The sequence below is a fragment of the Ascidiella aspersa genome, chromosome 8, assembly GCF_963924565.1.
Source record: "Ascidiella aspersa chromosome 8, kaAscAspe10.2, whole genome shotgun sequence".
In the NCBI taxonomy this organism is placed as follows: domain Eukaryota; kingdom Metazoa; phylum Chordata; class Ascidiacea; order Phlebobranchia; family Ascidiidae; genus Ascidiella; species Ascidiella aspersa.
The window spans coordinates 19,871,625-19,886,900 of NC_139454.1; the positions used below are offsets into that span (position 1 = coordinate 19,871,625).

The following is a 15,276-nucleotide window of genomic DNA, read 5'->3' on the forward strand; positions in this document are numbered from 1 at the left end:
GGGGGGTGAGGTTGGACTTTAAAGGTAGTGTGTTGTATTGGTCATTTCAAACTCAACTACCTTTTTGAGGTAGAGACAGGCAATTTTCTATATTAATTTCTCAACCACATTTATATGAGTACCGTACTGATTTGATAGCTAAACTTGGATGAAAGGTATAACGGACCGGTACTTTACCATAACACTTTCACTGATGGTACATATACCTTAAAGCCTTCATCAATACAACAACCCCAAAATAGGATAAAATGTGCTCTACAGAGACCATATACGCGCGATATCACCAGCTGTTTATCAAACAGTTGCGAGGCGGATAGCGTGGTAACCGGTGCCTATTATATGCACGGATGTTTAAACCAACTGGGGTACTCAGTAACTATAATTTCCTGTGCGTTATTAAATGATGTCGTAATGTCGCAAAGATCATTTAGGCAAACCGTGATTTTTGATGCCACAAAGTGCTTTGAAAAGGGGGGAGGGGAACGTTTTCGAGTCCCCTTTGGCAAAGTCCCAACCTAGTCACTTGCTCTTCAAACTTCGGGCGTGCCTATAGATAACGCGCTCAAGTATTTGTTTGGGGAGTTTGCACTCGCCGTCTCAAGCGCCATTGTGTGCCGCGTGCGCCGCTCGAAAAGCCAGTGTGTGATTACTCATCATGAGTAGCAGGCTTTTAAATTGATCCTCCCGTCGACGCGTGGGCTTATTTGCTGGGGATGGACCTCGTAGCTATTTTCTGCATAAGATCGTGAGTGCTTACAATCCAACTGGCCGTATGCGGTTGACACATGTTTTTATACGAACTACCAGGGTTTTCTTTAAAGTTTTGGTTTTTAACTAGGGTGGCGCGAGCTCTACTCCAATATTATTAGGGTGATTTTATTGGTTACATGTTACTTTGGTGTTCACTGTTCATGTTCCACCATACTTTTACACTTGTGAATATACCTACTGTTGCTGCCAGCATTGTGTCAATTTATAAAAAAACATTTCCGGAAGAAAATTTTTACAATTTTTACCCTGTTGTACTCAAGTTGAAAGTATGCACGCATAGTTAAGTACTAAAAAAAAAAAAATTGCAAGCCTTTTGGGCAACTTTTATTAGTCTTGACTATATTTTGGGCAACTTTTATTAGTTTTTAAGATTTTTGACTAAATTTTCCATTTTTTGTGGACGATTTGAGCAATGATTCGTCCGAACAATATGAGCACATTAACAAGGAGAAACTAAAAGCACATAAACACGGTTAAACTTACGTGAATTCAACGCGTGTCTTCTTCATATATTGGTTAAATTGAAGTTTGAATACTGGTGTAATGTATGGGTGGTTTCAGAAATTTGAAATCTAAACACGATGAACAGTATTTTACAACTCAAACAGAAAACATTGCAAATGCTGAAGAAGTGTTTTGGGGCGGCTTGCAATTTGTTATAGCTTGCTGTGCGTATTTTTCTGGCATGTTCTGTATAGACTCGTGTTGGAATGTACGCAGTTCTGGTCAGGGCAGTTGTGCATGCGTAGGTAGTGTCGGCATCCGCGCAAGATAACATTCCGATAACAACTAAATCAAAACCTACTACGGCAGCAGATTCTTGTATAGCGTTAAGCCTAACGTAGCACCTGCTTCTTGCTAGTTATAAACAAGACTAGTACTTCCAACAAAACGAGCGGAATACAACAATATGCGATAAGCTGAGGTGGACTACAAACAGTTACACCAACTTGTAACCTTGTTTATTCACCCCAGTGGTTACCAATGTCGTAACAAGCACTATGTTTATTAATATTCGTATCCGATTCTTTCCTGGATTTTAATTATAGTTTTGTATTTTCATTTCAAGGTGTGAAGTTTTTGAGGTACAGTAACGAAACCAGTCATATAACCCAAATAATGTGCTTTGATTTAATAAGCCCAAACCCGCATGGGCACAAAAAGTCCCAGTCGAGTCATTTAAAGTACGCTTGTCCGATTATTAAGAGCAATAATTCAACTAAAAAATAACAAAAAACATCATGTTCCATCTAAACGATTTACAAAACTTGAAATAAATGTGCAAAACTTGTGATGAATTGCTAAATATAATTATAAAATGTATTTCAAGTAATGATTTGTCCCAAAGAGTTAATGATCAAGTCATTTTACCGAAACGACGTAAGTCACGTCATTTTAAAACCGTGGAGTTATGTACTCGAGTCATTACAACACTTCACATTGTACCTAAAACCTAATCGGTTAGTTTACTCAAGTGTTTATAATCCCGACATTTCAAAACCAGCATTTAACCTCTCAAGCCAGGCAAGACGGGGCGGGGCCTACGACCCTAAATCCTATTGATGGACGAAAGACGCTGTGTCACACAGCGTAGAACATTGCATTGGAAGGCCCGCAAAAATACTAGAGCTGTGTTTAGATAGAGTTACAAGCGACGGTCGACGTTCGGTTATACGTTGCTTCCCGCAGAGAACTGTCTGTCTGGGGTCATGTGAAACCAGTCTTTGGACGCCAGCGCCCGCTTTTTTTTTCACTTCAAGCAAGATCAGCCGAGATTTGATTTTCGCACGGTGATCGTTTTTGGGCGAATTTTTACGCGTCGTTGAATTGACGAGGATTTACTTTTTCGGATTACATGACTTTGTCAGATAGTGTTTCGCAATCTTTTTTCGCGGCCTAAACAACATAACGTTTCCAACTAAAAATCTGAGATCTGACAAAGAATTCGAAGAGCGCTAGTGACGTGTGCAAATTGCAATGTAAATCTATGTCGATTTTAAACTGCTATATTTTAATGGTAATACTATTCAGTTGCGTTAGGTGTTAATTCTTTTTTATCTTTTTTAGGCAAAAAAATTTGGCTATATAATGAGTATACAGTGAAATAGCTGGCCTTATATGTTTTGAGAGAGTCCAAATTATTGATTTATAAATCACGGTTTTCAGAGGGGCTATGTGTGCGGTTATCATTGGTTAGTTCAACTTCTAAAGGGCCAGATTGTAATTCTACACACTTGTGTATCAATCTTTGAGTGTTTAAAAATACTTGTAAATTTACCCTGATTTGCAAATCGGACTTCCATCTTCGTTTTTATGCTTGTGGTTGATAGTTATCTTCAAATATAATTTAGTGTGAATACATTCAAAATAGGTTAATGCCACCAGGTTACATAATTATGCATTGTAAATAGTGGGCTACCGGCCAATATAACTTTCTTGTGTTAATCCCAAAACTTTTTTACGTCATCGTTATTTAATGATTTAGTTAGCTGTATTTTTGCCTGACCGGGATTTTAAATTCATACCGTTAATGCTATTAATATTGTACATCGTTTAGTTCAAATTAATTTAACAAAGATTTAAAAAAACTTTTTTTTAACTTTTAATGTGCTCAACCTGTATTTTCTGCAGAAACGTCGTTTTTTGCAGCCTTATAGAAACCAGATAAGCTTTATTTATCGATTGTAGGCCCACTTTTTATTTATTTTTATTGATTTAACGACAATCAGGTGGCAGTCTTACGACTGAAGAAAACCTTTTGTCGTGACACCAATTACAACGAATAACAAACGGTTTTAAGGAACAACACTTACCTCAATAGTGGACACTGGAAAGAATTTACATCAAATACTGCGCACTTGTCCATATATTACTCGATTTCACCAGAGGTTTGGTACACCCGAGCATGGGGCCAATCATCACACACAGCTGTGCTTGCCTTACTGTGTTTGTTGGCCTGGCGAGGTTTTGTTTTGCCGTCAATCATCCTACTTAGCGACGTTATGTTCAAGCTGGGACAAGGGAAGGGCAATTGGCTGCTTTCTGGTGTTACGTCAGGGCTTTTTATTTTTTTGCCATCGTCCTTATTTAACCTAATAGTGAAAAACAATTAATAACTATCAAAGCCCATACAGAATTATATATCTTTTTTATTTTCAACATCAAGATGTTGAAAATGAATAAAGAGTTATTCGAAACGTTCACATTAAGCCACCTATACTTCTGTATGGGTTTTGATATTCTTACTACAACCTTCAACCATTATGCTTCAAAATTAATAACTAGTTGTTTGGTATAGTAATTATACATATTGGTCCAAATTCTTGCTGATTTTCATTCATTTTATCAAAAAATTCTGTCATAAAATTTGGTTTAGTTTTTCGTAAGCACTGTTTTCACATCATAATAAGGGTTCCTTTTATTAAGCTCGTAAGATATGTTAAATCTTCGTCTTATTCGAATTTTAATGCATCATTATTTATTGGTCTTACTATGTTATGCCCTGCAATCAATAAATGAATAAACAGCATTGGTGACCTAATATACTGCAATCAAATATAATGTATGATTGTCAAACTAGACGCTAGTTTTGCAGTAACACTCGGCATCTCATAAAAAAGACGTCATCTCATTTTTAAATTATTCCTTCAAGATAATAAGCCACAGGTCAACAGTACAATAGAGGTTAACATTTTTTAGTAAAATATAAATGAATATACGCGTTTGACTGTTTTGAATAGTAGGAGATTCTAAGACTAACCCAATGTTTCTCAACCCATGCGTCATGACACAAAAGGTTCGTTGGGATTGGTTCTGGGAAGATACCTCTAACTTTAAGGCTTAAGCAATACAAAGGCATGGCTCATATTATTTAAATTCAAGTTTTCCATTCCGATTTTCTATGTTTTGTTCGCTTGCAAAAAGTTCAATGAAGATAAGTGTGTCATACTTTTTATGCCTAAGATTTGGGTCGTCACGAAAAAATCTCGAGAAACACTGGACTTGCCCGACGTCTGAGCCACTAAAATTCATTGAGCATCGAGACCTAAGAGCGTTTTGCGCCGGAATTCCGTTCGTAACCTTTTTCGGCGCCGTAAACACGAGCTGGGAGAAAATCGCGTTTTGTGCAACTGCCATATTTGGAATGCGATGACGTTGCGTTTGACTAGAAAGGTCACGGCGGGTTTGTTTGGGCTTTTGTGAGGCAGATATTTTTGCTGTTTTTTTGTTTGCTTGTTGATTGGTGAATTTCCTGGTTTAACTCGGGAGATAATAGGGGTCTTAGTGTAAGGTCGTTTTTTTTAAAAGGCCTGTTGTTCTTTTAAGAAAGACACTCCTGTTGGATATTGTAAGATCCGAAGATAACCACCAAGGTTGAGTGCAGATTCAAAACAAGTTTGTTTAAAACACAGAGTACTTTATTAATTTTAAAACGCCAATTTATTGTTTGGGATAATTTTTTTCTGGGGTACAAGGTTTGTATTAAGGTTTGTACTTAAGTCACCGCTGCACATTATGAGATCCACTTCGAAATACAATACGGAATGTTATCAACCAAAAAAGTAAAATAAATCGCAACAGTACACATATAAATGTACATATTGGTTTGAATGTTTGGCATATTTTTGTTGTTTTACTTATAAACTAGTTGGGACGCATTAAATACTTAAGTCTTTCACATCCGGGAAGATTTGCTAAACATATTTCTTGCTCTTTTTCTAGTTCAACCAGGACAAACTAATGGAGTCCTACATCAGCTACATCAACAACTATCTCAACGCAAAGGAAACTGTTACCTACGCTACTCAAGCCAAGTCTTCATTTCGGGCCTTTCTAGAGGTACGTTTAGAACCAGGGTCCTTTATTTGGGGTCCCTTGATCCGTTGGGGTAGGTCGCATGGTTTTAGAGGATCAAGAAAGACAAAATGGAAATCCTAGTGTGTCATTTAAAACTTGGAGTTAATTTGTTCGGTTTTATGCTGATCAACCTTTTTAAAGGGGATACACCTTTCACAACTTATTGTTAACTCTTTATACCTGTAAAAAGACTAGACCAATAAAAAACTTGTTCCTTGGTTGCTGTTGCTTCTTGACTTGCTCCTCTCTGAGCCTGTGTAGCTCATTTGTAGAGCGATGGTCCCGGTATGACCGAGGTCATAAGTTCGAAACTCACCACAGACTAGTTTTACGAATAGGATACGGCAAGCAACTGTGTTATTGTTGTTTCTTGACTTGCTTTCCTCTGAGCCTGTGTACTGTGTAGCTCCGATGGTAAAGCGATGTTCCCGGTATGACCGAGGTCTTGAGTTCGAACCCCACCGCTAGTTGTTTTGCTAGCCTTGCCCAGCTTGCACTATGGTCCTCATAAAGCTGACTAATTTCGTTAAGCCTTTCCGAAGGCATTTAGTGTTGCGTTAACCTGAATTCTAGATCGATTGGCATTTTTTTAATTTGAGATATGCAGCTGTCGCCTAGGACTCGCGTTTGAATCGCGCACACTCTTAAACAGTCGATTGTCTTTTGTTCCATTCGAATTTAAGAGACGTCAAACACACCCCACTATGACGTCATACTGGCAATAACTTGTCGTTTGGCCTTTCAACGTTGGGAAAGATGATTATGGCCGTACTTTGATGTATACGACCTTATTACAGTGGTTTGACGCGTGCTTTGTAATTTGTGAATTTATATTTGCATGTGTTGGTCTCAGGGCCTTATTAAAAACGGTTGTTCTACTTTTTTTTCCTTAAACGCAATCGTGGAATGGCTAGAACCGAGCTTTCTATCTTCAGTATGAAAGTTATCCTAATTAGTGGTTTTTGTTCTTCTTAATGTGATAACTAGGGTTTCCGATACTAGACATTTTATTTCGATACTCGTTATTTTGGATAAAAATATCACGACCGATCCGATAACAAATGACGTTTTTATCACGTTCAAACAAAAGATATAAATTCAATTTAAACGTCGAAATGTATTTTTTCAAATTATAAGACCGAAATATTTTTTCGCCTTACGAAGTTGATTTACCGCTACTTGTCAACTTACCTTTTAGATTAGTTTACCTTTTAAGGAACAAATTGATGCATTAGATGAGTGTTTCTTAATCAGGTGAATGGTTCACCCCAGGAGGAATAAATGTTTTTCTAGGGTGAACCAACCAAAAGGGGTGAATAAGGGTGAACCGTCACAAAGGGATGATAGCTTGCGAGCAGGGAGAATATTATGGGTGTGCTGTTATATGTATACACGAGATAGTTTTGTCTTATCATGAGACAAGGGTGAATGAAATCTGGAGATAGATGCTAGGGGTGAACAAAATTAAAAAAGTTCAAGAAGCACTGCATTGTATCCCAAACTCTGACGTAAATACCTATATTAATTTGGCGTCGGATGGGCACCAATAGCATCGTCGTATAGGACGAGTACCGATACTACCAATTGGCAAATTGGGTTTCGGCTCTGATTCGATATTATCGGACGTCTTCATGTCATCACCCCTAGGGAAATTGTAATGTTTTTTAATTAATCCTGATTGAAAAATTATAGCGAAATCAATGAATCAATGAACAACTAGAATGACCTAATGTAATTTCATTCAAATAAGCTTAACACCGTTTGCCAATTATGGGTACCGATATCACCTGGTATTATGTAAAGAAACCAATCAATTAATGAATAACTAGAATGGCCTGATATAATTTGCATTCAAATAAACTGAACACCTTTTACTAATTAAATTAATGAATAGACATTGATTTTAAGGTATCACCTCCGAATTTTCAAATTACCTCTTCGTGTGGATTTAGCCACGGGTTGAGAATAGAAAGACACTGTTAAAAAAATTCTGGCGTTTTGATTAAAATCGATGTTTTATTTGTATTATGCATTTCAGTTTACACAACTGCATTAAATAGCGGCTGTTTAGAATGTTAAACATTTAAAAGATTACTTTTTTACTACAATTATTTATACATTGGAAAAAGTGTTGTTAGAAAAGTGTTTTGCGATTAATTGCTTTCACCATAGGGTATGTTATGATTATTCACCCCCCACCCACACACACACACAAAAAATCGAAGGTAAAAATAATTAATAATAATTACACTGGGAATTAGGATTCGATATTCTATATTCGAAACTTAAAATCCTAGAATCCCCCGAGATTCTACTTTTAACATCCCTAGTCGCGTATAAAGCACCTATATAACTTCGTTAATGACATTCTTTAAGTGGGTCAATTATAGTCTATTAATAACCACCGAGAAAGTTCCACTTAAACCTCCAGTCCATCAGGACAGAAAGTGTTTTAAAGCACGGCCTCCAAACTTGCTAAATCGAACCCTTACTTACGGGTCGGGGTGATTTAAACCAGGGGAACTGTCCAATTAGCGACGCGGCCATCTTTAATGGAATGCCAGCGCTAATAGCCTGGGCAGTGCTGCGTTAAATTGAGCCCTAATTCGGCGCTGGTGCGCTGCATTACGCACAAATAATAAGTGGCCTTTGGTGGAATGGTCCACACCGTTTGATGGGGCATTGATTTTAGTGCCAATTGTGGTTGGCATGGATCGATGTGCGGTTACCTTCCACTACACTCTACGATTTCTGCGTGTTTTTGTGCCATAAAAATTATGCCAAGATCGCTTTTCTCCAGGTTACGTAGTTTTTTTTAACGCTGTGTAAGTTCCCAAAAGGTTCTACACGCGACTTATTACAAAGGACTAATTTGGCGACTTGTGATAGGTGGCTAATTTTTGCATTACAAAATTTCATGGTTGCTAATTGGAAATCGACAATGCTTGATTGTTAGGTTTTGCAGCGGTGCCTTTTTAGTGTGACTTTTTTATCGCTTATGTGCTGTGTGTTCAATTTGTAATTAATTTTGCAAAACCTAGAGGATTCGATTTAGTAAAGTGCTAGACTGGAGAAAGGGTTAATATTATTTTCCCTAGCCGTTTTAAATTCGCAAAAAAACGTAGGATCTTATATAAATTAATTAGACCAAATATCTACTTAGTTAACTATTTCAGTAAAAAACAGGTTATAATTAGGGCAACTCCAAGTACAGTCTTGTTGTAAAAATATAACGTTAAACCATTTAAATTGGTAAATTAGTCTGATTATGAACAGTAACTCAACTAAACAATAACATAAACGCAATATATAGCAAGCAATTTGTTTCATGTGCGAAAAATAAGAGAAAGACTCCAATTTTGTGAAAAATGCCTAACGGAAACACCTTATTTAAACCAAGGTCTCTTGTCCCAAAGACATAACTTAAGTTAAGTCAGTTAAAAAAATGTGACACTTATGTCAAGTCATTGAATTAAGTGCTTAAAAATAAACCTTCGCTTATAGAGTAGGATAAATGAAACTCATAGAGTAGAATAAATGAACTCATTTTGTTCCTTTGTACTTTTCAAGCAATGCGAGAGAGACAACAGAGAAAAACAACGACTTTCCGATCTTATGATTCAACCTGTTCAAAGAATTCCAAGATACGAACTCATCATCAAGGTAGGTCGATAAACAACCTTCTTTTTTTTCCAGCTATTTTTTACCTAGTGGAGAATTTTATTTTTTGGTTTTATTTTGAAGCTCCTGTTTTTCATGTGGTAGAGTATTTTGTTTCGTTTAGTTTTATTCAGGCAGTAATGTTACAAATCTTTCAACATAATTTCAACAAAACGAAACAAAAAAGGTGCCTTTTGTTTCAAATGAAGAGATTTTCGTTGTAATATTTAAAACGCTTATTATTATTTTGTTTTCATAGTTTATTTCGAAAACTGAAGTTAATCATGAAAACTTAATGTTTGTTTGCTTTATTCTAATTCCCCAGGTTGATGTAATTAACCGTTTCCGTGGAAAAAACGCATAACCATTATATAGGCCAATTTATAAGCCTCGTATTGTTTTTCAATAACAACAGATCAGGGCAAATAAATGGGTTCGTTATGCAGGGATCTGTAATGTACCTTGATAATTAATTGCAAAGCCAAAAAAGTCGAGTAGATCGACATCATCTTGATTAAGACGTTTCGATGCGAGCTTGTATCATCTTCAGTTAATGTGACTGAGAAGTAAATTAAAGCATCACTTATAAAACGTGGGACACCTGTGAAGATGATGCAAGCGCGTATCGAAACGTCTTAATCAAGATGATGTCGATTTACTCGACCTTTTTGGCTTTGCAATTTATTATCAGGGTAAATTAAGTTTGTTAAATGTTCTCAAGGTTATATAACTAACACCACCGTATTGAATTAAGGTGTTTTAAGGTGCGCAAACAATATATTACTCTTGCGCGTCTTTAGCAAATATTTACAACGGGCTATACAAAAAAGCCAGCCTAAACAAAAATATGAAGGCAGCCAAATCAAAAATATGAAAGGAGCCCAATTAAAATATGAAAGGAGCCCAATCAAAAATATTAAAGGAGCCATATTAAAATATGAAAGGAGCCCAATCAAAAATATTAAAGGAGCCATATTAAAAATATTAAAGGAGCCCAATCAAAAATATGAAAGGATCCTAAACAAAAATATGAAGGCAGCCTTAACAAAAACGTGAAAGGAGCCTAAACAAAATATAAAGCTAGCCTAAACAAAATATAAACCCAGCCTAAACAAAAACTACAAGCATGCCTAAACCAAGAATGGAAACCAGCTTGTAAATATTTGTATTAAAAAGCTTGATTTTTTTGTTTTAGGATCTTTTGAAGCACACGACCGACAACCACCCGGACAGAGCAAGTCTGGTGAAAGCGCAAGGAGAAATCCACGCCCTGTCCGTTAAAATGAACAAAGGTGACTGTTTTAGTTGTGGTCTAAGTATGTGGTCGCATTTGTTCTAATAGAAAACATGCATTAACGTTTTTTTAACCTGCAAATCATGCTGTGTTGTAATCACAGGCGCGGAACTTTCATATATTTAAAGGGCGTTAATGTCTAACCAGTGCAATATTGCTCATCAATTACAAAATGTGAGCTATTAGATAACAGCTCTTGTGCAGTTGCATGCTATCAATGAAACAAACCATTTCGACTTTATAACTTTCTTATAGCTTTCGTATAAAATTCCATTAAAATGGGAAAAAAATATTTTAATTTACGTGTAATTTAAAACATACTTCGGGGTTTCAATGACCTCCTGCTGCCTATATGGTATTTCAGAAAACTTTTCATTATTTCGGTAAACTAAAACTGTGCTACAGGAATTTATTTTGCACATTAATTGAGAACTTCAAATTCCGAGGCGTTTCGGCGCCCTGTCAGAAATACAGGGCATCTAAAAACGCTCTGTACAAATAGAAAACTAGAATTATCTAGGGTATTATGCACTGATCTGTTATGTAGCTTGATAATGAAGTGCAAAATCAAAAATGTCGAGTAGATCGACATCATCTCGATTAAGATGTTTCGTTCGATACGAACAGACTGATGAAAAAGCGTCTCACAGTTTATATGTGATGCTTTGAATTTGAATTACTTACTTTCAGTCACATTAACTGAAGATGAACAAGATCATATCGAAAGTCTTAAGATGTTGTCAATTTAGTCGCTTTGCAATTCATGATCAAACTAGAATTATCTATAGTTGTCCAAGTTAGCATTCTTTCGTTGGTTAATTAGTTAAAGAAAGCAGTTATACCGACAAACTACCAAATTCACCAAATTCTACTTAGATGCCTTTTAAATTGATCTACTGCGAGTTTATCAATATATCGATATTTGTCCATTACCATCGACCGCTAGACTTGACGTTTTTGTTTTTGTTGTTGTTACGTCAGGTGAGAGAGAAGCTGAAGCAGCGGACCGTCACGCCCGAATGCTTCAGGAAATCGAACAGATCGTTGAAAATTGCCTCGATGTAAGTTAATTGCACTGAAATTGAATTGGGTTTCTAAGATTAATCTGGACATATTACACCTTTGGTATACTTTGTTTCAACTTACTTATCAAGATGAAAAAACAGAAGGTTATGATTTAGTTAAAAAATGATAGTTAAGCTTTGGTTTAAAAAAATAAAATATTTCAAGAAATAGATGTAATTATAAAACTATGCTTTAGTTAAAACAAGGTATAAACAAAAAAAGATTTAAAAAAATGATTTTTGTAGATTGGAGGGATAACTAAGCGAAGGTTTCTCCGACAAGAAATCTGCATCGAATTGGTAAGTTCAGTTGCTTGATTAAACCTGCCTAAGAAAATACTTCAATTTGCCTTGACGTTATGTAGCTTGGTTTTACAAGTTTTTGAGAAAACTCACTTACTAATGTAGAAAAATCGTCCCTGCTCCAGACAAACACAAAAATGTTTTTTCAGCTTGGCAACAACGCTAGTGCGTGTTGTAAACGTCTTTTTCTAAAACAGCTGCTCTGGTAATTCTAATTGTTAACCAACATTTCGGCAATCTACTCAAGTCGTCTTCATCAGGGCTAGAAGACCCAAAAGTCCAGAAGAAGGCGACTTGCATAGGTTGCCGAAACGTTGGTTAACAATTACGATTACCATAGCGGCTGCGTAATGTTATTATTAATATGCCTGCTAGCAACAGTTATATGTGTTTTACAGTTGTGTAGAATAACCCATACATCCTCTATTTTCAACAGAAATCGGGAAACAAGAAGGATCGGTGTCTTTGGCTCTTCAACGACCTTCTCATGTGCACGACAGTCAAGAAAGGAAGGACAGGATCTCTACGCAGGAGCTCCGTAAACCTGTAAGTTTAGGAGCATAATGACCGGAGGTTGTAGTAAGACGTTGAGTAACTATCAAAGCACATAGAAAAGAAAATAGCATTTTGTGAATATTTTAAATCAATTTTCAGATAATGGCTTGAGGTTACAGTTAGAGGTAGACTAGATATCAAAGCCCGTACAAAAGTAGGAAGCATCTTGTGAAAGTTTCTAATGAATCTTAAGAAAAATGGTTGGAGGTTGCAGGCGTACAAAGAATATCAAAAGCCCCTCCAAAAGGTAGCATTATCAACTTTTTTCAGTATTTTCAATTAAAAACTATTTTGAAAACCAAATCAATCAGTCTTCAAATTCGACAAAAAGTTTTGATTTTTGTTTTTTTGTAGTGAACTATAGCAGTGGCCACAGATCAGTGCCAAAATTGGTAAAGATAGTTTTATTCTATTTTAGTCGTGCATTTTGCGCCTGTCAATTTACCTAATACGGTCACGGCCACTTTATAGTTGCCAGCAATAGCAAAAATCCGCAAACCTCTTTTAGATGATCATTTAGCAGGTTGTAATGCACGTTACTCGACCAGAGCAGTTATAAACGCAGCTTGCGAAATTATGTGCTTAAAAATGTTTAAAATCTCGTAAAAACACAAACAAGTTGGGAGTCGGTGTTTTTTATTGTGTTTAAGCGACCAAAACGACGATCTTTTAAATTTTCTCAAACTGTCTTTAACAATGTAGAATACTTAACTGTAAAATACAGCTAGGAATTAGCAGTTGGTCTCTAGCTAAAAGAGATACCGTGCCTTAATTTCGAGGCAGTCACCAAATCTTTAAAAAATGAATGCAGTTACTCTATTTGCAGGAATTAAGTTCGAAAAATCCTTACTTACTACCAGCTGCGTGGTTTGTAGGATTTACTCTGCTTATATTGCTAATGTTTTTTCTCGTCACGGACTGTTTACTGTAGTTCATTAAGGAAATTCGAAATCAACACTTGGGCTATTTTTATCCTTCTCAGATTACCGTGGTGCATTTTTGTGGCTGTTTGCTGTGTTAAATTATTTCCTGTTGTTGAAATCGAATTTGTTGTTTGGCTCTCGCAGATTTATAACTTGTGTTTTGTATGGTAGGCTACCTTTTGACCATGACTTTTATTCCAAGCTGCAGAAGTTTAACCCAGTTTAAGAGCTTTCAAACCAAACGCTTAACTATATTCTATTTTAAAATGCGATTTATAATCTGTAAGTCAAGTGCAACTGTTGAACGGCAGATTGTATTGTATTGCTGACAAGCTTTTACACAAACGTGCTTCATCAGTTGAATAGAATGGCGTTTTTTTAACTTTGAGTTTTATTGTTTATCAGTTGAAAGTAGGGATCACTTGGCAATAGTACACGGGTAATTCTTAAATGTTCATCTAACTTCGAGATATTTTACATCAAACCCGTTATGTGGTTTAATTCGTTTTCTTGTTCTCGTAATGTTTTCCTAAACTTTTTTTTTTCACATTTTTTGTTGACCAAACCGATGTTTGATACACATTTGATTAATCCTTGATGCTGCATTTAAATGTTATATTCGATGGGTTATTATTTAGTGTACATATAATATGTATGTATATTATTTGAAGGTGATTTGCAATAGAAATTTTTCACCAATTATAAGTTTGTTTGACCAGCAAGGGTTTTCACTATACGTGCCAACGTTTCAATGTACTATTAAGGTAATTTTCATCAGGAAAATAAACTTGTCACTTGGTGAAAAACAAATTCTTGTAACCCACTAACCCTAACCACAAAAGCAAAATTTCGGGGCAAAAAGTGTTTCATTTACCATTTTTTAAGGCTAGTCCCAAAACGAATTAGCCTTTAGTTTGCAGCTGATAGAATGTAAAACATGCGCGCACTTGTTGGAATTTACCAGCCTAGCTGTTCGTCATGCATCAAAATGCGCTTTTAACACTTTACTGCTTTCACAACTATCTTCTGGCAAAGATTTACCCCTAATGTGCTGCCTCATTATATCTGCTCATTTTAACTACTTGCTGGAGTTTGGGCGTGGTGGTGAGCTGCATTTGTGCAAGTATTTCAGTTTGATAGGAAAGTAGAAACGTTCTAAAGTGTAGGGATCCTTCTCAGGACTATCAGGACCGTATTTCAAGTTTTTGTGATTTTGGATTCTGGATTTAGATTTTCAAGTGTTTGAATATGGTTCTAGAAGTAGAAAAATACAATAATACATAAAAACGTAGCTAAATTGGTGGTTATTATATCTTGTGGCATTCTAAGCTATTGGTGTGCTTTCTTTTAAAACTGGGTTTATTTTCTTTTGTTATTTAGATCAGATATTTTGTTTAAATATACAGTTTAGGCAATATGCAAAAGCCATCAAGTATGAACTAAGCTAGCTAATTCTCTGTGGTTATTTCTTGTAACGTTGCAAGCTATTGGGTTTTCAGGATTTACTGTGAAGTGTACTTCATACGTTGTTCAAATTCAGAGATGCCTATTTTTCTGAGGTTAAACCACAAAGGACTGTATATATTTAGAATTAGCTGTCGATTTTATAGAGTCGCGATTCACACTAAATATGCCTTGAACTATATAAATATTAGGACAAACGAGTTAAAAGCTTTTTACTATATAAAAAATTAAGAAACACCAGTTATGCCTATAACAATATAAAATAAATTAAGAAACACCAGTTATGCCTATAACAATATAAAATAAATTAAGAAACACCAGTTATGCCTATAACAATATAAAATAAATTAAGAAACACCAGTTATGCCTATAACAATATAAAAAA

At 35.8% G+C, this 15,276-nt stretch overlaps 1 protein-coding gene across 3 annotated transcripts in view; it reads left to right on the forward strand.

The window, feature by feature from the left end:
• LOC146136759 (uncharacterized) overlaps positions 1-15,276 on the forward strand; it is an 84,531-nt gene that overhangs the window by 18,968 nt on the left and 50,287 nt on the right. For all 3 annotated transcript variants that reach the window (XM_083395998.1, XM_083395997.1, XM_083395999.1), the window contains exons 4-9: positions 5,494-5,610; positions 9,199-9,291; positions 10,484-10,580; positions 11,564-11,643; positions 11,893-11,946; positions 12,386-12,495. In XM_083395998.1, the coding sequence (XP_083252124.1) occupies positions 5,494-5,610; positions 9,199-9,291; positions 10,484-10,580; positions 11,564-11,643; positions 11,893-11,946; positions 12,386-12,495 (551 nt within the window). The remainder of the gene's footprint in view (positions 1-5,493; positions 5,611-9,198; positions 9,292-10,483; positions 10,581-11,563; positions 11,644-11,892; positions 11,947-12,385; positions 12,496-15,276) is intronic.